At 37.7% G+C, this 21993-nt stretch overlaps 1 protein-coding gene across 1 annotated transcript; it reads left to right on the forward strand.

The window, feature by feature from the left end:
- The first annotated feature begins 201 nt into the window (after window positions 1–201).
- Window positions 202–21817, forward strand: gid4 (GID complex subunit 4 homolog). Its single transcript, XM_034190863.1, has 6 exons — window positions 202–566; window positions 2951–3010; window positions 3828–3935; window positions 18455–18556; window positions 18640–18770; window positions 20780–21817. The coding sequence occupies exons 1-6, from the start codon at window positions 336–338 to the stop codon at window positions 20841–20843; spliced, it is 696 nt and encodes a 231-aa protein (XP_034046754.1). The 5' UTR covers window positions 202–335; the 3' UTR covers window positions 20844–21817.
- Window positions 21818–21993: the final 176 nt, after the last annotated feature.

Genomic DNA, 21993 nt, shown 5'->3' on the forward strand with positions numbered 1-21993 from the left:
TCAAACTTTTACCCCAGCCCCTAAAAGTTGGTGGATTAAATGTGGATTAAACGCGCTGCGCCTGTTGAACTGTACTGAATGGAGTCGGTCGATGCGGCGTCTCCTCTTTATAAAGTCTATGGACGCCACTCTCACCCCACCCGCTGTTCAAAAGAGGGCGTTTTCTTTCAGCCAACCAAATGTCAGGAAACTGGACACACATACAGTCCAACAGAAGCAGCTCGCAGTAATCAAAAGTAGTTTTGTATGTTTAACCTTTTCTTTTTTCCGGTGCAGTAGACAAACTGGCATCTGTCGGTAATTGTGTCTCTGTAGTTGACTCAGTAAGTTGGTTCATGACGATTACAGACGAGTTCTGTCAGGCTTTTGCCGTCGTCATGCCAGTTCGAGCAGAGAGCCGCAGCTACCCCGACTCGGCCTGCTCATCCCCGGCCTCTCTTGTGCCCCCTGGCCCGATCAACACGCAGCAGCCCGGGGTGGCCACGTCGCTGCTCTACAGCGGCTCACGATTTCGAGGTTATCAGAAGAGCAAAGGAAACTCTTACGACGTTGAGGTCGTTTTGCAGGTAAAATCTGTATTATTGGTTTCATTTTCTATTAAATGCAGTGTCGGTATATCTTAACGAAACGCGAAATTGATGATTGGTGTTAGCTTGTGCTACTGATCCGATTTCATGGAAACAATCATGTTTAAATTTTAATCACCGAGCTGCTATCCTCAGTAACTTGTTATATTTTGCATGTATGACCTTTTACCCAATGGAAGAAAAGGTGAACTATTTTGGAACCATTATATATCAAAGGGGAGAAAAACAGTAGTCATGTTTTTCAACATCTTGTAAATGACGTCCAAAACAAGCCAACTACATGTAAACAAATATAACAGCAGTAATAATAATCTAGGGTCAAATTAAGATGAAAACTACATTAAATACAGTATTATTAAAAACAAGCTTAACAAATCTTGATTAGATATTCACTTCTGGTAAAAATGTATTTCTCAATTTCCTTGACCAGAGCAGGAAAAACAGCATATTCTTTCAAAATATGCATTTATGAATATTAAATCTTGCAAGTAAATAAATAAATAGAAGAATTTAACAGATTGTATTGTAACCTTCCTTAGCTATCTAGGTCAAGGAAACCACTTTTTCCAGTTTAAAAGAAAATTATGGATTGTGGATGCAGTAAAAACAGTCACATACTAATAAATATGTTTTTAAACTGTACAAAACCCTGTATTTCATTAAACTGTTTTCAATCCAATTTATATTGGTTTCAAAATCAGATTTTAGAATTTTTTTATTTTTTAAACCGTTATGAACCAATGACACATTAGTTGGGAAGTGAAGAACTGATTTGAAGGCGTTTGAATTTGTTGGTTTTGCAAAACACAGAATTTGAAGATGTCCTTTTGATTGGGTGTGAGGATTTACAGAGACTGACCCAAACTGACTCTAAATATGAATAAGTGCTTTTATTTTTTTTTTTTGTGATTTATGCACTCCTTTCTTAAAAAGGTACATAAAAATCAAACGGTACTCACCTTTCTAGACGCGCTACGAGACGCACTCGTAACATCAGAGATCAGATTATTACAGTTATCTGATTATTATGGTTATGTAAACATACTCATCTGTATTTGTCCCATTGCAGCCAGTAATGTCTGTGATCTGGTTGTGAGGAAAAAAAAAACAAGCACTTGATTTTTCACAGGGGTGCATTCACATATGAAATTTCTGCCATGGCCATATAGAGCCCACATAGAGCTTTAGAATGCTGAAACAACAAACAAGGGATGTTTCAGTACGCTTGTGTGTCCTGGCAATTCTTTTTTTTTGGACACACAGCAACTCTCTGAACTTAGCGATCTGATGTTTGCGACCCTGACGAGGCAGCATTACATCCGGCTGTGCGTCTGGAAAGGTGAGTGCCGTTTGCTTCTCATGTACTGTTTTGAGAACAGAGCGCATAAATCACCAAAATACAAATAAAAGTGCTTAATTTACTCATATTTGGAATGAGATTGGGTCAGTTTGTGTAAATTGTTACATCCTTTTGATTGATCACATGTGAATTTTCAAGAAAAATGCACAATATTGAATTTTTGTTGTTTATCAAGTGGGAATTTCCTCTTCATTTGTAATTGACAGACTGATTTTAAACAACATATTTTACCCCACTTTAAATGATGTACAATATTTATCACTGAGTTTAAACAGTCTAAAAATTAATAAAATTGCAGTTGAACTGGTTTATAACTGTTCTAAACCAATGTGGTGTATTTTTAAATGTTCCAAGATGCACTTAATGCATTTCTGGATGTCACCCACTTTTATTTATAACAAAGACAACATGATTTAACCTCTTAAATCCTAGAGTCCCCAAATTTGGGGACTTGCCCTGTTTTGGAACATTTGAACACTCATAACTAACCAGTGTTGACACCAACATACACTTATTATGCATCCAAATGTCAAGCAAAGTCTCTACAAAAGTATCCACTTCAATCACATATCAATTAACCACAGCTGAAACGCCAAGCAAATAAAGACATAAATCGGAATTCATTTTTTGGGGGGGAAAAAAAAACAACCTCATTTACTCCTACCAAGTATTATTTACTTTCAATTTTTTTGCATCCACAACATCCCCTAAGACCTGTTTTTTAGCTGATCCAAACCTTTGCATTTTTGACCTTGTACAAGCTGAGAAATAAATCATTATGTATGGGTATGTGATTTTGGTGAAATAGGCTCTGGGGCTTAAGGGGTTAAACTGACTGAGTTAAAGCCTTTTTTTTTTTTTTTCTATGAAATTGTGCTAGATAATCTTATAAAAAGGTTTTCTTAATAAACCAAATAATAACTTGGAATGAATCATTATCAGTTGCAGCCCTTGGTTTCTGGCCTCTTGATACACAATTTTATCTCCTGTTTGCCGTTGACAGCATGTCACTGTGGAGGACTCGTATTTGTGTGGTTACTTGAAGATCAAAGGTCTGACTGAGGTAAACTTTTGAAATCAGCTCTACTTTATTAAAACTGACCTTTATTTTGTCCAGTGCCATTCAAGGACCAATCTGATTTCCTGCTGGCTTTGTAAAGGCTAAATTGTGATCCTGACTGTGCCTAGCTACATTCACATTCTTACCTAAGTTGGCCTGTTTTTTTTGGGGGGGGGGGCATATTCATTTTGACTATTTTTACAGCAATCACAAAATGTTCAGTTTAGGTCTGGGACTGTAAATGCAATTGGCCCAGGCAGAGGAACAACAGCTGGAGAAAATAGCAGGAGCTGCAAACATGGGTTCAAAATTCAGCTAGTCTAGGTCAAAAATTTTGCAAGGTGAGGTGAATAGTAGAGAAGCTTGAATCTTCGACTGGACTGGGCTGCTTGACGCGAGGATGTTTCGCTTCTAATCGCAGAAGCTTCCTCATCTAAAAGTCTTGCTCTGGTAGTCTGATTTATGTCTTGACTCTTGTTGAGGAAGCTTCTGCGATTAGAAGAGAAATGTCCTTGTGTCAAGCAACCCAGTCCAGTCGAAGATTCAAGCTTCTCTACTATGGAAACCACCTGGACAACTGAGAGCCTTCACAGAAACAATGTGAGGTGAAAACTGTACTCTCATAGTTGGAAAATTTGTGGGACTTAAGGTTCTTAGAACAATCAAGTTTCACAAGTGATTATTCATTCATTCAATCTTTCTTTTTTTTCTTCTACATTTTAATGTATGTACACTAGATGTACACTTTAAAGCCTAATTTGACTTTGCAGTTCTGTTCTTTTTTGTTTTTTTGCTTTCTCATTTCTGTTCTGATTAACAGGAATATCCTACTCTAACAACATTCTTTGCTGGTGAAATTATCAGCAGAAAGAGGCCTTTTTTAACCAGGAAGTGGGACGCGGATGAAGATGTGGACAGAAAACACTGGGTATGTCCCATGTAATTTTACTGTTATTTTACTCTGATGTGAGAGATATTGTGATATGACCACCTGTCAATCACCTTTTTAAAAACACAGCAATGTGCAAAGGTCTTAGGCATTTAAAAAAAGCAAAAATACCAAAGTTTTAGGTAACATTATAATTATTAAATATATTATCGTGTGTGTATGTGTGTGTGTGAGTGAGAGGGTTGAAAATATTTAGGCACTTCTCAATTCAGTTATGATTCAGAGGACTGCAATTTGATTATCTTTTTTCTATACAGGATTTCTTTTTCTCACTGTGTGACTACTTCTTACTTTTCAAATCAAAGTATTTTTAATTATCAATAGTGGAAACACAGGATTACATAAAGAACATGAAGAGTGCTCATTAACAGTGGCCATCAGCCATGTTCCCGTCTCTGTAATTAACATTCATATAATCGGTTACTAACATTTCCGAATTGGGTAAGAATTATCCATGTCTGCATTGTGAAAGTAAGATTGATCCCGCCACCCCACCTCACTCCAAATTAGGGATGGGTATTGATAAGATTTTATATCGATTCCGCTTATCTTTCTGATTCCTTATCGATTCCCTTATCAATACCTTCTGTGAATTTTCTGTGTACTTAAAGTAGGCTTTACAGGTTTTCTATGTCAACAACATTTTATTGAGTCTTAAATAAATGTGAAATTGATCACTGGATCCTTCATCTGTGGACATAAATAGAAATAAACCAAATTTGTAGTTTTTGTCAAAAGCATTTCCTTTCAAGTATAAATGAGACACATCAAAATCAATGTTACATAAAGAACGGAAGATGTCTCATTTTAGGAGAAAAAAACTGTTTTGGCTGGTTGTAGTTTATTATTATTTATTATTATTTCCTTTACCTGATTGACAACTTCAGTTTACGCACTGGCGAAGCGGGTGCAGCTCATGCCAGAGAACCATGGCGTAAAACTCCGGCGTGGAATGGAGAATGATTTTCGTTTCTTACCCGCAACAAGACAAGAGTCCCAGTTAGTGACTTTATTCAGCACAAAAGTGACTCACGATTGACATCTTTAAATGGTTTTGAGGGTGAGTTAATGAAGAAATTACAGACCTGCTGCTTCTGAAAAGCAGCGAAGCAGAGAGCCAGCAAAACAGCGGGTCGCAGCACTGCTTTTTTGCTTCTTTGCTTCAAGCATCAAGCAGACCCACTGCAGAAACATTGGATCTGCAGTCAACATAGAGAAATGATAATTTTTCCGATACACACCCTCAAAAACCACGGCTGCTCCGACATAATGTGAACTGAAGGACCAATAAGCGAATCGTTAAGCAAAATGGCTATTGATGTCGGTGGATCAAATCATTTCTTATTGATTCGTAACAGGAACCGGTTTTCAATACCCAACCCTACCACTAACATATAAATAGAGACACCAATGTCTGAGGCATAGTTTCCTCAGTGCAGGGGTGTCAGTTTCCTGTGGACCTGCAGTTTCCCACAGCCCTGGAAAGGCAGGGCTGCTAACCTCTGTTTTTATTTATTTATTTTAACTTTATGTTTATTTTTAAGTTTTAGGTTTTTTTCCAAACATAAAAAACACAAATTATAATTAAACAACATAATAGACCGACTCGACCAAAAATGAGATACATTCAGAATTGAAGATATTGAAAGCCACAATGCATTGCGTCTTCTCTATGTATGTATGTGTATTTAAACAGTTGCTTACATCAAGAATAAATATACGTATGATGTCCCTTTTTCCCAAAACAGTTTCCCTTTGTCCGAAGATTGTCTCAAAGAAAAAGTTATTTGTTCCATCTCGTATATTTCGTTAACAATGTTTGTCCATTCTATAAGAGTGGGGGGTTCTTCTTGTAGCCATTTTCAGGTTATTGCTTTTTTGCTGGCTGCCTGTAATATTTGAAGGAGGTAACGGTCCTTTTTTCTCATCCCGGTAGGTATATTTCCTAAGTAAAATACACTGAAACTTTCATGTATTTGAAGTCTGGTTACAGTCTTGATTGTTTTTATTATGTCTGACCAGTAGGTGGCGATTTTGGGGCATTTCCAAAATATGTGATAATGTCCAGCTGATGACTGTCCACATTTCCTCCAACAATTGCCCTGTGTATAGCTTTTGGTCTGATGTTCTTTGATTTTAGGTGTTGTAAAGTATCTCACTGTGTTCTTCCACATAAATTCTCTCCACAAATCTGAACTTGAGGTTGTCGTGATAGTTTTACATATATTTAACCAATCATCTTCTGTTAAATTAATTCCGGCTTCTTTTTACCATTTGTTTTATGCATATAGTTGAATTTGCTTGTCTTATTTGCAGAATAGAATATGTGGAAGAGACATACTTTTTAGTAAGTTTCCCATTACATACATCCAAAATAAGCCCAACCAAGTCATCAATTTCTTGTTTTGTATTTTTGATATTGTCATTGAAGTGATGTCTCAACTGAAGATACCTATAGAAGTCATCCTCCAAGGCGTAATCAGTTGCTAGTTGTTGAAAGCTTTTTATGTTGCCATCTGATATTTTCCAATACGCATTTATCCCTTTGTTACACCAGTATTGGAATTTGCTATCAATTTTGGAGGGAGTAAATTGTGTATCATAAGCAGGCCAGCACAAAATTCGTGCAGCTTTTTCAAAGGCCTCTTTTCTAAATTCTTTAAACCAAATATTTAATGGTGTTCTTATGTAAACATTTACACTGTTTAAGAGTGATTCAATTTTCTGTTTGTCTCCCAGAATAGAGGGAAGAGGAACACCAATCTCTGCTTGATCAATTCCTTTCCATTTAGCATTCTCAGTTGAGTCACACCACAAGATCAAAACTCTAAGTTGTGCGGCTTTATAGTAACCTTCGAGACAAGGGAGAGCCATGCCTCCTTCGCTCTTACTTAATTGCATGGCTTCGTATTTTATTCGTGGACGTTGTTTATTCCAAATTAAATTAGAAATCATTCTGTTCCATTCAACAAATTGCCTTGCCAAAAATAGATATAGTAATTTAGGTAATATGGTCAATTTTATCATTTCAATTCTGTGATACATGTTCATAGGGAGGAGCAACCATCTCTTTAAATCTGCTTTAATACTGTTTGTCAGGGGGTCATAGTTGTGTTTAAAAAGATCATTTGAATCCTTGGATATTTGGACCCCTAGGTATTTAATTATACAGTTGTTCCAATTACACTGTAAGCATTTTAGGACATTTTTACTCAGTTTATAATTGTAAGTGAGGATTTGAGTTTTGTGGAAATTTAATTTGTAACCAGAGTATGATCCAAATGTGTCAAGTAGGGTTATTAATGTGGTTAGGTTGATTTCAGGTTTGGTAAGTGTAAGCAAAACATCGTCAGCATATAGACAAATTTTGTATTCTGTGTCTTTTACAAAGACGCCTTTGATATTATCTGTTTCTCTGATTGCTTGGGCTAGGGGCTCAATGTACAATGCGAATAGGGTTGCGCTGAGGGCGCATCCTTGCCTGCATCCCCTTTCCAGTGACATTTCAGCAGAGAGATCCCCATTAATTTTTATCCTGGCTGTGGGGGAGTGATACAGTGATTTGAGACACTGGATAAATTGATCATTAAAACCAAGACGTTTTAAGGTCAGAAATAAAAACTCCCATCGGACAGAGTCAAAAGCCTTTTCGGCATCAAGGCTTAGGACAACTGACTCTGTATTTGTCATGTATTTTACAAGGTGAAGGGTTCTGCAGATGTTGTTGTGTGTCTGTCTCCCTTTCACAAATCCCATCTGATCAGTATCTATTAGTTCTGGGGTAATGTGTTCTAGTCTTTTTTGCCAGGATTGTTGTAAATATTTTATAATCTACATTTAGTATTGATACAGGCCGATATGAGCCACATTCAGTTGCATCTTTCCCTGTTTTAGGTATTACAGAGATAAGGGCTTGATTCCAGGATTTAGGTATTGTACCTCCTGTAAGCACATAATTAAAGCAAGATTTAAGCAAAGGTATAATTTTTTTGTCTAAAATATTTGTACCACTCTGACGGAAACCCATCAGAGCCAGACATTTTGTTTCCATTTAGGTTTGAAATTGCTTTATCGATTTCTTTTTCTGTTATTATTTGTGTAAGTTTTTTGTTTTGTTCTCTTCCTGTCGAGGGTAAGTCTAATTTTGTAAGAAAATTCTCTACTATGGTTACATCTGCTGCAGGTGGCTGAGAGTATAAATTTGTATAATAAGTAATGAAGGATGTCTGAATCTCTTCTAAATTATATTGTACTGTGTTATTAGCTGGGTTTCTTATCTTGTGAATATTGCGGTTGGCTTGTAGTTTTCGTGTCCTCCAGGCAAGTAATTTTTTAGCTCTTGGACCATTCTTACAGTAATTTTGTTTGATAAATTTTACTTTCCTTTCTATGTGATCGTCATATAAATTGTTTAATATTTGCTTAACTGAAAGAATTTTTTGCAGCGTATCATTGTCATTGTTTCTCATGTGTTGTTCTAAGAATTTTAGTTCAGCAGTCTTGTCTGAAATTAGTTTCTCTTTCATTTTAATTGATGACCACATTATAAGCTTTCCTCTCAAAACTGCTTTTGCAGCGTCCCATATCACACTAGGTGAAGTTTCTTCATTATCGTTATATGTAATCTGTTAATTGTTCTTCTACATATTTTTTAAGGTCTATATCATTCAGGAGGCTATTGTTAAGTCTCCAAAGGGTTTCTTTTCGCTTAGTATCTAAATGTAACGTCAAATATACTCCTGCATGGTCTGAAACATCTCGTACTCAAATTTCACATTGAATAATTCTGTGCCTGTCTGAGCTGAGCATGAAAAAATTGTCTAGTCTGGATAACATAGTATGTGAATGGGGGAAAAAAGTAAAGCATTTCTCATGTGGATGAAAATCTCGCCATACATCTTTCATACCCACTTCTTTAAGCAATTTGTTAATCAGTATTGCTGGAGGTTGTATCCTCTTATTTGTAGAAGAGTCAAGAGAAAGAAGTAAATGAGCATTCCAGTCTCCAGCACACACAAGTACTCCAGATATTTCAGTACATATTAGGTTGAATATTTTTTAACAAACTGTTTAACATTTCCTGGAGGGCGATAAACATTAAGTAATGTCACTTTTTTATGATCAATCAAACCCTTTACCAGCACATACCTTCCTTCAGTGTCAGAAATTTGTGAAGTGAACTCAAAATTGATTTTGTTTGAAATAAGAATTGCCACTCCTCTTGCATTTCCTTTTTTAAAAGATGAATAGTAAGTATGTTTAAACCATTTTTTTATTTTTTTTTTCATGCTCAGTGTCATTAAGATGCGTTTCTTGCCAAAGTATCACATCTTGTTTCTCACGTTTAATTTTACTGATCATTTTACTACGTTTTATTGGGTTATGTAAGCCGTTTACGTTAAGGGTAATGAAATTATACTTATGTCTATTAATTTTACTTAATCAAGTCAACACGATATACATTATAGAGTATATGGCTAAGCATAAACAAAAGGGTCGGTCTGGAAGAACAGTAATAACTAATAAACAACATAATATAACAGTGACTTCCACAAGTGAAGTGAATTATCCACTTCGGAGTTGAGAGGAGAGTCCCTAAGGAACAAGGGAGCCCCTGACAGCGCGGGCTGCAGGTCACTAGCAGCGCGCATAACAGAAAAACAAGCAATCGCTATCCAGTGTCTGGGTCAAGATTGCCATTTAGATGAGGAAAGTGTCGTGTTGTTTCACGTCGAATAAAGAAGAAACTCTTAAGAAGCATCTGCGTCACATCGAAATTCCTTTAATCTTTCTTGGATACTTTTGATCCTTGATTCCCGTCTGCGTCGTGGAGAATCAACTTTTTGCCAGTGTGGTTTGGACATCCTCGCGCCCGTTGGTCTTCCCGTCGTTGTTTGGGTCGTGACGTTTCCGTCTATCACTCCTTTTCACTTCAGGTCTTCTGCCGCGTCTCCTGCGTTGTTGTAGATCACGTGGCCGGTTTGAAGGTGGACACGTAGTCGTGCAGGGTGCAGTGTCTGGAAACGAATGTTTTTTTTTTTTTCTTTCAGCGCTCTCTGTATGGGGATGTATGCTTTTCTTTTTGACAGAGTGTCTCCTGTGTAGTCGTGTTCAAAGAAAACACGTCTTTCCTTGAACATAATGACTTTCTTGTTCCATGCTGATCGAAGTACAAGTTCTTTAGTCTTGAACTCGAGGAAGCACATTACTATAGATCTTGGGTTGGAGTCCCCGGGAGGCTGAGGGGCATTGGAGCGATGGCAACATTGTATTCCCAGAGTGGTATGGGAAAGAGACAGCTTAGTTTTAATGAAATTCTTGATGAATCCCATCATATCATTCCCTTCAGCTTGCTCTTTTATTCCGTGGATCCGGATGTTGTTTCTGCGGGAAAATGCTTCAAGTGATTGAAGACGAGTTTGAAGCTCGTCCTGAAGATCAAGTGTGTAGGATAAGGCATCTTTCACATCCGCGCTGAATTCCTCCATCTCTGTTACTCGCTCCTCGGTTGCTTCGATTCTGTCTTTCATTTGGTTAACATTGTTCTCCACAGTGTTGAGTCTAGAGTTCATTTCTTCCCTGAACTCAGAGAGGTCATTCTTAAGTTGTCCGGTTTTGTGACTGAGCTCTTGGACCTCTGTGTGTACTTTTTGGATTTCGGCGATAATACTAGCTCTCATAGCCTCCATGTTATCGGTGCTTAGCTTGTTAGCTTGCGTGCTATGCTCGCCTAGCTTGTTGCTATCGCTCGGGTCTCCGTCACTTTCACTCTGTGAGAAAGCCTCTTCTTCTTTGTCAACTTGGATATTTCCTCGTCTTTCTTTTGTTGCCCCCTGGCATACTTGTTAAGCTACTTTCTGACTATAATTTAAGTGTATAGACGCCAGGGGAAGTTGGACCCATTGGAAGATGTAAAATTAAGCGGCCGCTCCTCTATCCGCCATACCGGAAATCCTGCAAAACTTCTGTTTGTATACATATTTCTGTCAAAATTTGTTACCACGTTCCGTTTATTTTGTCATATAAAACTGATAACTTAATATAATAATACAGGGTTCTAGCTACAATGCTAATACAGTATACAGTAATACAATACAATACTGCAAATTTCCACCCGGGTCTCTGGTTCAAATTGGCTGTGCCACCCAGCACGGATTTACCAATAAATGAAACTGAAATGTTGCTGAAAATGTACCAGTTTGATTATATTTCAAGCTTAGAGTCGTACAACCCCAATTCCAATGAAGTTGGGACGTTGTGTGAAATGTAAATAAAAACAGAATACAATGATTTGCAAATCCTCTTCAACCTATATTCAGTTGAATACACCACAAAGGCAAGATATTTAATGTTCAAACTGATAAACTTTATTGTTTTTTTTGTAAACATTTGCTCATTTGAAAATGGATAAAATGGAAAATAATCCAACAGTTTAAGAACAATGTTTCTCAACATTCAGTTGCAAGGAATTTAGTGATTCCATCATCTACAGTCCATAATATAATCAGAAGATTCAGAGAATCTGGAGAACTTTGTACACATAAGCAGCAAGGCCAAAAACCAACATTCAATGCCCGTGACCTTCGATCTCTCTGGTGGCACTGCATTAAAAACCGACATTGTGTAAAGGATCTTACTGCTTGGGCTCAGGAACACTTCAGAAAACCATTGGCAGTTAACACAGTTCGTTGCTACATCTACAAGTGCAAGTTAAAACTCTACCATGCAAAGTGAAAGCCATACAGCATCAACATCCAGAAACGCCGCCACCTTCTCTGGGCCTGAGCTCATTTAAAATGGACAGACGCAAAGTGGAAAAGTGTGCTGTTGTCTGATGAGTCCACATTTCAAATTGTTTTTGGAAATCATGGATGTTGTATCCTCTGGACAAAAGAGGAAAAAGACCATCCAGATTGTTACCAGGGCAAAGTTCAAAAGCCAGCATCTGTGATGGTATGGAGGTGTGTTAGTGCCTATGGCATGGACAACTTACACATCGGTGATGGCACCATCAATGCTGAACGCTACATCCAGGTTTTAGAGCAACACATGCTGCCATCCAAGCAACGTCTTTTTCTGCTTATTTCAGCAAGACAATGCCAAGCCACATTCTGCACGTGTTACAACAACGTGGCTTCATAGTAAAAAAGGAGGGGGAAGGGCCAGGTTTGACAGTCAAATCAGTCCAGATTCAGCTTTTGTTCAAACAAGACAATTCGTGGTTATATTGTTAAAAAAAAAAAAAGTCATGCAATGATCCCACTCAAAAATGTTGGAAAAACAAACAAAACTGTCAAGACAGAAACACTCTGCCTGCTTCAGTGGATTAAAGGTACAGTGTGTCATTTTTGAAGAAGAGCGCAAATGCTATGTCCATCAAATATTACAGCCCGACCGATATGGATTTTTTGAGGCTGATGCTGATAATGATATTTGGATGAAAAAAATGCCGATAATCGATAAATCGGCTGATTTGACGATAGCCGATAAATCAGCCGATATTATTTTTTTTTATGAATAAAATGTTCTTTTTTGGACCCTTAACAAAAAAGGTATGAACTAAAAGCTGAAGCTTTGTCCTCATATTGATTAACTTTATAACAGAGATGAATTTTCAGGTTAAAAAAATGCAATCAAGAATTAAACCTTTGTGAAATTAGCAAATACATATCATTAAAAAGAGTTATGAAATACATCTGATCTTGTACCTCTTGTTGCTGCAACTTAGATATAGGTGATATTACAGGTAGAAAAACTTTTTCAGTTGCAGACAAGTAATTGTGAGAGGAAAGAAACACAGCACTAAGGAAACATTATTTTCACAAGACTCCTTTATTTTTCTATTCTGCAACTTTCAAGAACAAAAAAACTTTCAAACAACCTTAACCTTAGTGCAAGTAGAGGTTTCTTTTAGTGCTGGTAGAACATTTTAACAAGAAAACATGGACCCTGATATAACGTGAGGAAACTATCATATAACAGTAAAATAAGATTCTTTTCACAAGACCATGTAGTATGTTTGTGCAATTTTCAAGAACAGTAACAAAGAACTGTCTAGTACAAAAAAAAAAAAAAATCTGTGCAAAGTTGCATTAATCTCTAAGGAAAAGATAAATAACATTATAAAAAAACCTCATCTCTACAAAAGTTATTAAACAAATCTTGAAACATTCACCCTTCATTCTTGGTCCCTTTGGGTGGAAATCAAAAACCTATTTTTATTCTCTTTGTTATGAGTAGTTTTTATTTTATGTTTTATTCTTCTGTTTTTAATTAGGTATTTGAATTTTTTTTAATTTATTTAAATTTTTTATGTTGAACTGTTTGTGTGAGGCACCTTGAGACGGCTTTTGTTGTAATTTGGTGCTTTATAAGCTGATGACATTGAAATTGAACATTTTATTGAGTCTTAAAGTAAATAAATATGAAATTGGTTACTGGATCCTTAAACTCTACATGGTGGCTCCTTGATCTCGACATAAACAGAAATAAAATGTTAGTTTTTGTCAAAAGCATTTCCTTTCAGACATTATTAGTGGGATGAATGTATTTCCATACCTATGAGCTGAACTCTACAGCTCATTGACGTCTCATTTTGGGAGGAAAAAACATTTTAGTCGATTGTAGTTTATTGTCTGTATTGCAACGTTTGTAAGAGGTGTCATTTTATTTAAAGCGGCGATTCGTTTTGAAGTTATTAATTCCGAGCGGACTCTGGTTCAGCACAGAGCTGCGCAGCGTTTGAATCTGTGACAAAGGAACGAAGGACGATTCTCGTTTGTTGACTGCAACAAGACAAGAGTCCCAGTTAATGACTTTAATACACACAAAAATGACTCATGATATTTTAATGGCTTTGAGAAGGGTTCAGAAGTGGACTTACTGCTTCTGAAGAGCAGCGAATCAAAGAGCCACGAGCCATTGAATCGAAGCATTGCTTCAGTGATTCACGCTTCAAACTGGAGTCGCGCTGCAGAAACGGTTGATTACATGGTCCAAAATAAGCGTAATGGTCCAAAATTATATCGTAACGGGCTGTAACGTAAGGTGAACGGCAGTAATACCCAGAACCCTTCCGGACGACGAGTGAATCTGAATGTTTCAACCTCTTAGCAGTAAACAAAAGTTTTTCATGCTAGAAATAAGGTCTACACAACGTGGGCTTAATAAAAAGTGTGACCGACGCAATGAAGCACATTTGACACATTAAATGAAATGAAACGGGAGAAATGTGGGGTGAATGTAATTGCAAAATTATTACAAACAACATCCTTATAAACTTACTTGTATGCTTTGTCAAGTCGATCAGTGCAGTGTGACGGAGAACTACGGGGGCAGTGATGAACACATTTAAGCAGGGGTCAGTTGAATGGAGTCAGAGCTCCATCTACTGGACAAATGGTGCAAGTACATTTTACATTGCCGACACAAACATTATTTCAGTAACTGTTCTGTTTATGAGAAATTATCGGCATTTTATCTGCAAAATTTCGGCTGATGGTGAATACTTTGAAAAGGGCTTATATCGGCCGATAATATTGGCTGGCCGATATATCGGTAGGGCTCTATCAAATGCAACCCCTGGCAAAAATTATGGAATCACCGGCTTCGGAGGATGTTCATTCAGTTGTTTAATTTTGTAGAAAAAAAGCCGATCACAGACATGACACAAAACTAAAGTCATTTCAAATGGCAACTTTCTGGCTTTAAGAAACACTATAAGAAATCAGGGAAAAAAATTGTGGCAGTCAGTAACGATTACTTTTTTAGACCAAGCAGAGGGAAAAAAATATGGAATCACTCAATTCTGAGGAATAAATTATGGAATCATGAAAAACAAAAGAACGCTCCAACACATCACTAGTATTTTGTTGCACCACCTCTGGCTTTTATAACAGCTTGCAGTCTCTGAGGCATGGACTTAATGAGTGACAAACAGTACTCTTCATCAATCTGGCTCCAACTTTCTCTGATTGCTGAGCTTTGCAGGTTGGAGCCTTGTCATGGACCATTTTCTTCAACTTCCACCAAAGATTTTCAATTGGATTAAGATCCGGACTATTTGCAGGCCATGACATTGACCTTGTGTGTCTTTTTGCAAGGAATGTTTTCACAGTTTTTGCTCTATGGCAAGATGCATTATCATCTTGAAAAATGATTTCATCATCCCCAAACATCCTTTCAATTGATGGGATAAGAAAAGTGTCCAAAATATCAACGTAAACTTGTGCATTTATTGATGATGTAATGACAGCCATCTCCCCAGTGCCTTTACCTGACATGCAGTCCCATATTATCAATGACTGTGGAAATTTACATGTTCTCTTCAGGCAGTCATCTTTATAATTCTCATTGGAACTGCACCAAACAAAAGTTCCAGCATCATCACCTTGCCCAATGCAGATTCGAGATTCATCACTGAATATGACTTTCATCCAGTCATCCACAGTCCACGATTGCTTTTCCTTAGCCCATTGTAACCTTGTTTTTTTCTGTTTAGGTGTTAATGATGGCTTTCGTTTAGCTTTTCTTTATGTAAATCCCATTTCCTTTAGGCGGTTTCTTACAGTTTGGTCACAGACATTGACTCCAGTTTCCTCCCATTCGTTCCTCATTTGTTTTGTTGTGCATTTTTGAGACATATTTAAGTTTTCTGTCTTGACGCTTTGATGTCTTCCTTGGTCTACCAGTATGTTTGCCTTTAACAACCCATGTTGTTTGTATTTGGTCCAGAGTTTAGACACAGCTGACTGTGAACAACCAACATCTTTTGCAACATTGCATGATGATTTACCCTCTTTTAAGAGTTTGATAATCCTCTCCTTTGTTTCAATTGACATCTCTCGTGTTGGAGCCATGATTCATGTCAGTCCACTTGGTGCAACAGCTCTCCAAGGTGTGATCACTCCTTTTTAGATGCAGACTAACGAGCAGATCTGATTTGATGCAGGTGTTAGTTTTGGGGATGAAAATTTACAGGGTGATTCCATAATCTATTCCTCAGAATTGAGTGAGTCCATATTTTTTTCCCTCTGCTTGGTCTAAAAAAGTAACCGTTACTGACTGCCACAATTATTTTTCCTGATTTCTTATAGTGTTTCTTAAAGCCAGAAAGTTGCCATTCGTAATGACTTTAGTTTTGTGTCATGTCTGTGATCTGCTTTTTTTCTACAAAAATAAACAACTGAATGAACATCCTCCGAGGCCGGTGATTCCATAATTATTGCCAGGGATTGTATTAATGTGTTTTTACTGATTTAAACTTTAAAAGTTTAAATCATCACAGCGCTTCAGTATTCAGGTCTGATTAGATCTGATCACATCGATAGCCATGACGCTTTAAAAGTTTAAGTCATCACAGACTTTATCAGGTCTGGTCAGACCTTATTATCGCTGCCAAAGGTGCATCAACAAAGTATTGAGCAAAGGGTGCGAATGCTTATGTACATGTGATTTCTTAGTTTATATATATATATATATATATATATATATATATATATATATATATATATATATATATATAAATTTGTTCAAATTAAAAAAAAACAAAAAAAAAAAACATTTTCATGTTGTCATTATCGGGTGTTGTGAGTAGAATTTTGACATAAAAAAATTAATTTACTCCATTTTGGAATAAGGCTGTAACATACAAAATGTAAAAGTGAAGCACTGTGAATACTTCCTGCATGCACTATATGTGAAGGTGGAGGCTTCTGTCAGATTTTTTTTTTTTATTATTTTTTTTTTATCTGTGGAGTAGATGTTCACTTCTCAAGTCTTCTGTTGAATGCTCTGACCCCTAACTTTAATTGAAGGAGAAAGCAAAAGTTTATATCATTGCACTCCTATCAAGTGACCACCAGTAAGATTATGACATCAAAATACGAGGTCTATTAGAAAACTATCCTACCTTTTTATTTTTTTAAAAAACTATATGGATTTGAATGACGTGCGATTACACCAATCATGCTTGAACCCTCGTGCGCATGCGTGAGTTTTTTCACGTGTGTCAGTGACGTCATTTCCCTGTGGGCAGGCCTTGAGTGAGATGTGGTCCCGCCCTCTCGGCTGAATTCCTTTGTTTCACACGCTGCTCGAGACGGCGCGCGTTGCTTTATCAAAATTTTTTCTGGACCTGTGAGGAATATCCAAGTGGACACTATTCGAGAAATTAAGCTGGTTTTCGGTGAAAAGTTTAACGGCTGATGAGAGATTATGGGGTGTTTCTGTCGCTGTAAGGACTTCCCACGGAGCGGGACGTCGCGCAGCGCTTCCAGGCGCCGTCGTCGGCCTGTTTCGACCTGAAAACATCCTAATTTAAGGCTTAATTCACCCAGGACGTCGTGAAAGAACAGAGAAAATTCAGAAGAGGCCGGCATGAGGACTTTATGCGGACATTCCACTGTCCGTTCCGTGACGACTCGGCGAATCTGTGTGCGTCGCGACAGGAAAAACACCTCCGTGTTGAAAACCATTTGTAAAATTCAGGCGGCTTTTGATGGCTTTCAACAAGTGAGTAACTGAGAAATTGTTTAACAGCTTGGGCATGTTCTAACTTGCCCGTTAAGGTTTCCAACTGAGGTGTTTTTCCTGTCGCGACCCCCCGCGGTCGGGTCCGGCCCGACATGCGACTCTGCCCGCACGTTCTTTCATTACAAAATGTCCGTTAACAATGTAATGTCCGAATAAACTCCTCATGCCGATTTCTTCTGAAAGTTCTCTGTTCTCTGACGACTTCCTGGGTCAACAGAGCCTGAAATGTGGAAGTTTTCAACTTGAAACGGCGAGACGTTGCCGCCTCGAAGCGCAGATCGCTGACAGGCACCGTGGGCCGTCCTTACGGTGACGCTATCAGACCAAAATCTCTCATCAGCCGTTAAAATTTTTACCGAAAACCAGCTGAATTTATCGAATGGTGTCCACTCAGTTGTGCCTTACAGTTTTGAAAAAATTTTGATCAAACAAAGCAGCAGTCTCTGAGCCATTCCTAAACAATGAAAAAATCGACGAGAGGGTGGGCGACTCCTCACTCAAAGACTGCCCACAGGCGAATGACGTAACAGACAGGCGTGAAAAAACTCTCGCATGCCCACGAGGGTTCAAGCATGTCTGATGTAATCACACGTGATTCAAATCCATATGGTTTTTGAAAAAAATAATAAGGTCGGATACTTTTTTAATAGACCTCGTAAATGGATATTTGTCCTTATTTTTTATGTGTTGCTAACACAATATTTGTGGTGTAGTGCAGTTCTTTCTGCGTGTTACAGAGACCAGCTATAATGTGTGCCTGCCATAAGAGCGCGAGATGTGTTTGTGTCATCTGTTTCTTGTCTTGAGCAGTCTTTCAGTGTGTGCAAAAGTATGTCTTTATACTTTGAATACGTGGCTATGTTTTGAAGTAAGACCTTGAAAAGAAAATACTTTTTGGGGGTCTTTAATAGTCTGTTTGGTTTTCATCTCTTTTCTGTTTTCTTATGGCATTTAATGCTTAACAGGGCAAGTTTCAGCCATTTTATAAATATGCTAAAGACTTCAACTCTGATGGCTTTGACTATGAAGCTTTGGACAGCAGCGATTATATCTTCATGAGGTGGAAGGTTAGTGAAAGGTTTACCTTAAGTATGACTATTCCTGACCTGCTGAATTTGTGCTGTAACGTCACTCTTTCCTGCACCATAAGGAGCAATTTCTAGTTCCTGACCACACGATCAAAGACATCAGTGGGGCATCTTTTGCTGGCTTCTACTACATCTGCTTCCAGAAGTCTACAGCCACCATTGAGGGATATTATTACCATCGAAGCTCTGAATGGTAACTGCCTCTGCTGTCTTTTCACACTGTGTGTCGGCAAATTGGCAAGAGCAGCATATTGTTTTCAGTGTGTGTGTGTGTGTTGGTATGACACAAATCAAAAATGGCTGCACTGATTTCCTTCAAACTTGGTGGGAATATAATTTGAGTAGGTACCTACAGAGAGTGGTGGACACAGTTCTGCTAATCCGCTAACCGCCAATTATCGAAGCTAACTTTTTCATTAGAGGATTAGCTTTCCAGATAACTGAAAACCATCAGCGGACCAATTAGCTACCAATAAATTTAGTTCCGATAACTTTTAGACTGCTAACATAGCGGGCATAGTGAATAAAGCTTAACAGTCAAAAACATTTGTAAAGTCTAAAATGAAAGATTTTAGTGCCTACCTATTGCATGTTTTGTAGCAGATAGCCATCCATGAATGGTAGAGCTCTATCCTCTGCAGGCAGAAGAGAGCTGACTACCAGAGAGAAAGGAAGAGGGGGGGATAATTTTACAAATGAATCTGTATTTGTAAATATGTCTTAATTTGTTTTTCATTTGTAAAAAAAAAAAAAAAAAAAAAAAAAAAAGGCTATTTGCAAACTGAAAATTCTGTTTGCAAAGTGATTCATCACTTTTAGTGAATTTGTGGCAAATGCTGTTCACACTTCCATGAACACTGCCATCTACTGGCTAGTAAAACGACACACGTGACGTTAAGTTCAGTAACTTGTCTGGAATTGGTTTGTTTTAATAGGCAAACAAAAATAAAGATTATGCATAACATAGAAAATACTGATCTAAAACATTTTCTGTATACAGAAACGACCTATTTCTCAAATACGTATTGTTCACAAATCTGTCTAAATCTGTTAGTGAGTGCTTCTCCTTTGCCGAGATAATCCATCACCTCACAGGTGTGGCATATCAAGATGCTGATTAGACAGCATGATTACACTATGTAACAAATTTTTATTTTTGTTTTGTTCCTGGGTACACAGTGTGTTTTCCTAACCTGTTATGCCTTAAATAAATAGAAAATAGCTGTTATTCCACAGAAACTTTGCTTCTGTGATCAGGACAATGATATTTTGAAATTTGTCTGTTTTCAAGAATATTCTCGATTCGTCTTCACTACTACTGAGTAGTCTTCTAGAATATTCTTTAACTGCTAGAACTGTCCAGAATTTTCTAGAAGTTTCCAGAATTATCTAGAAATTTCAAGAAACTTTTAGAACTTTCTAGAACGTAAAAAAAAAAAAAAAAAAATCAAAGTTTGTGCCGAATGTAGTCATTTTTCCATAGACTTTAGACATAAGCAGTTGAAATATAACACTTAGAAGCCAGGAACAAAAATTGTTACATAGTGTTATTGCATAGGCGTGTAGTTTTATCACACAGCACAATGCCACAGATGTTGCAAGTTTTGAGGGAGCATGCAGTTGGCATGCTGACTGCAGGAATGTCCACCAGAGCTGTTGCCCGTGAATTGAATGTTCATTTTTCTACCATAAGCCGTCTCCAAAGGTGTTTCAGAGAATTTGGCAGTACATCCAACTGGCCTCACAACCGTAGACCACGTGTAACCACACCAGCCCAGGACCTCCACGTCAAGCATGTTGACCTCTAAGATCATTTGAGAGCAGCCACCTGGACAGCTGCTGCAACAATTGTTTTGCAGAATCAAAGAATTTCTGAACAAACTCTCAGAAACCGTCTTAGGGAAGCTCATCTGCATGTTCGTCGTCCTCATCGGGGTCTGGACTTGAGTGGAGTTCATCTTCACGGCCGACTTGAGTGGACAAATGCTCACATTCGATGGCGTCTGGCTGCTGATCAGCTCTATGCGAAGGAGATGTGTTGTACTGCATGATGGAAATGGTGGTCACACCAGATACTGACTAGTTTTCAAACACTCCCAGACCCCCACCCCAAAATGGGAGCAAAAACAAAAGTGTTGCATATATACTTTTGTTGTGTGTAAATACCTTTTTATTCTTTTTTTTCTTCTTCTTCCTCTGCAGGTACCAGTCACTTACTCTAAACCATGTTCGAGAACACAGTATCGCCATTTATGAATTCCGGTGATGAATATATGCAGAAGTAGTGTGGTCAGGAATGAGCCGGTGCATCCTGAAGCAGTGGCTGAACAGAGCGGGACGAACAAACGGCCGTCAACTCGAGCTCTTCACACTGAGGAGCAGAAACCGTTCCGATGCCCTACGTTGGACTTAAAGAAGGATGAAGAAAGGCAAAGATTCAGAGAGGGATATTTGTCACAGTCATTGACAGTTACCTGGAATTGACTTTTTCATTTTCCTTTTTTTTTTTCTTTTGTCTGTTGTTAGTTTCTTCACCCATTCATTGAAATTTTTTCCTTAAAATTTAAGAGTCTCGTGGGTGTGAAGTTGTAGACTTTTGTTTGCTAAAACTGAACTTTTGTCATTTTATTGATGCTGAATATTTGCAGTATTATTATAAGTCCACAGATTGTGGTGGTCAGGCTTAATGACGGGTCGGTCTTGGCGCTTGGCAATTGACTCTTTTACACAGCTTCAGTATGACGTGAGCTGATCCGGAATAGTGTGCCGAAAGTGTGGATTCTGAATAGTAATACCAATAATCATTTTTCAAGATGTTTTTTTTATGCAAAATTATTTTAGATTTTTATGTATTGAATGGTCTAACAATATTTTCTTCTTTCCAACCTAAAGGTCATCATTCAGTTAGCATGACCTACCTGCAGAGCTTTAGGAGCTGACACCGGACAAAAATGGGAACCATTACAACATATTTTGTTGCAATGATGAGTGTGACCAGTGTTGGAAGATTGCATGTGTTTAGGTTCATGCACATTACATAGATATGTGATTCCAACTCATTTGTTCAAAGGTCATCCTGAGAAATTCAGTGTCCATGAGAGATAATATGAAATGCAGCTCTGCTGGAGAAATAAGGTTTGGACTGACACTTTCATTATTGATTAATGTGCCATTGTTGATTATTTAATCTGTAAAATGTCATTATAATTAAAAAAAAAAAATGCTCATCAAGAACCAAAGGAGAAACATTTCAATGACTTTCTTTTTTCACCCAGAAGTCCAAATTCCAAAATATTCTGTTACCTGGAACCGGTTCTAAGTGGTTTTAGGTTGACTGATTTCTGGGTCGTGAACCCAGCACGCTACATGCACAAAACTCTTATGCAGCAATTTCCAATTCCAAACTTTGTCTCGAG

The sequence above is a fragment of the Thalassophryne amazonica genome, chromosome 16 (assembly GCF_902500255.1).
Source record: "Thalassophryne amazonica chromosome 16, fThaAma1.1, whole genome shotgun sequence".
Taxonomy (NCBI): Eukaryota; Metazoa; Chordata; class Actinopteri; order Batrachoidiformes; family Batrachoididae; genus Thalassophryne; species Thalassophryne amazonica.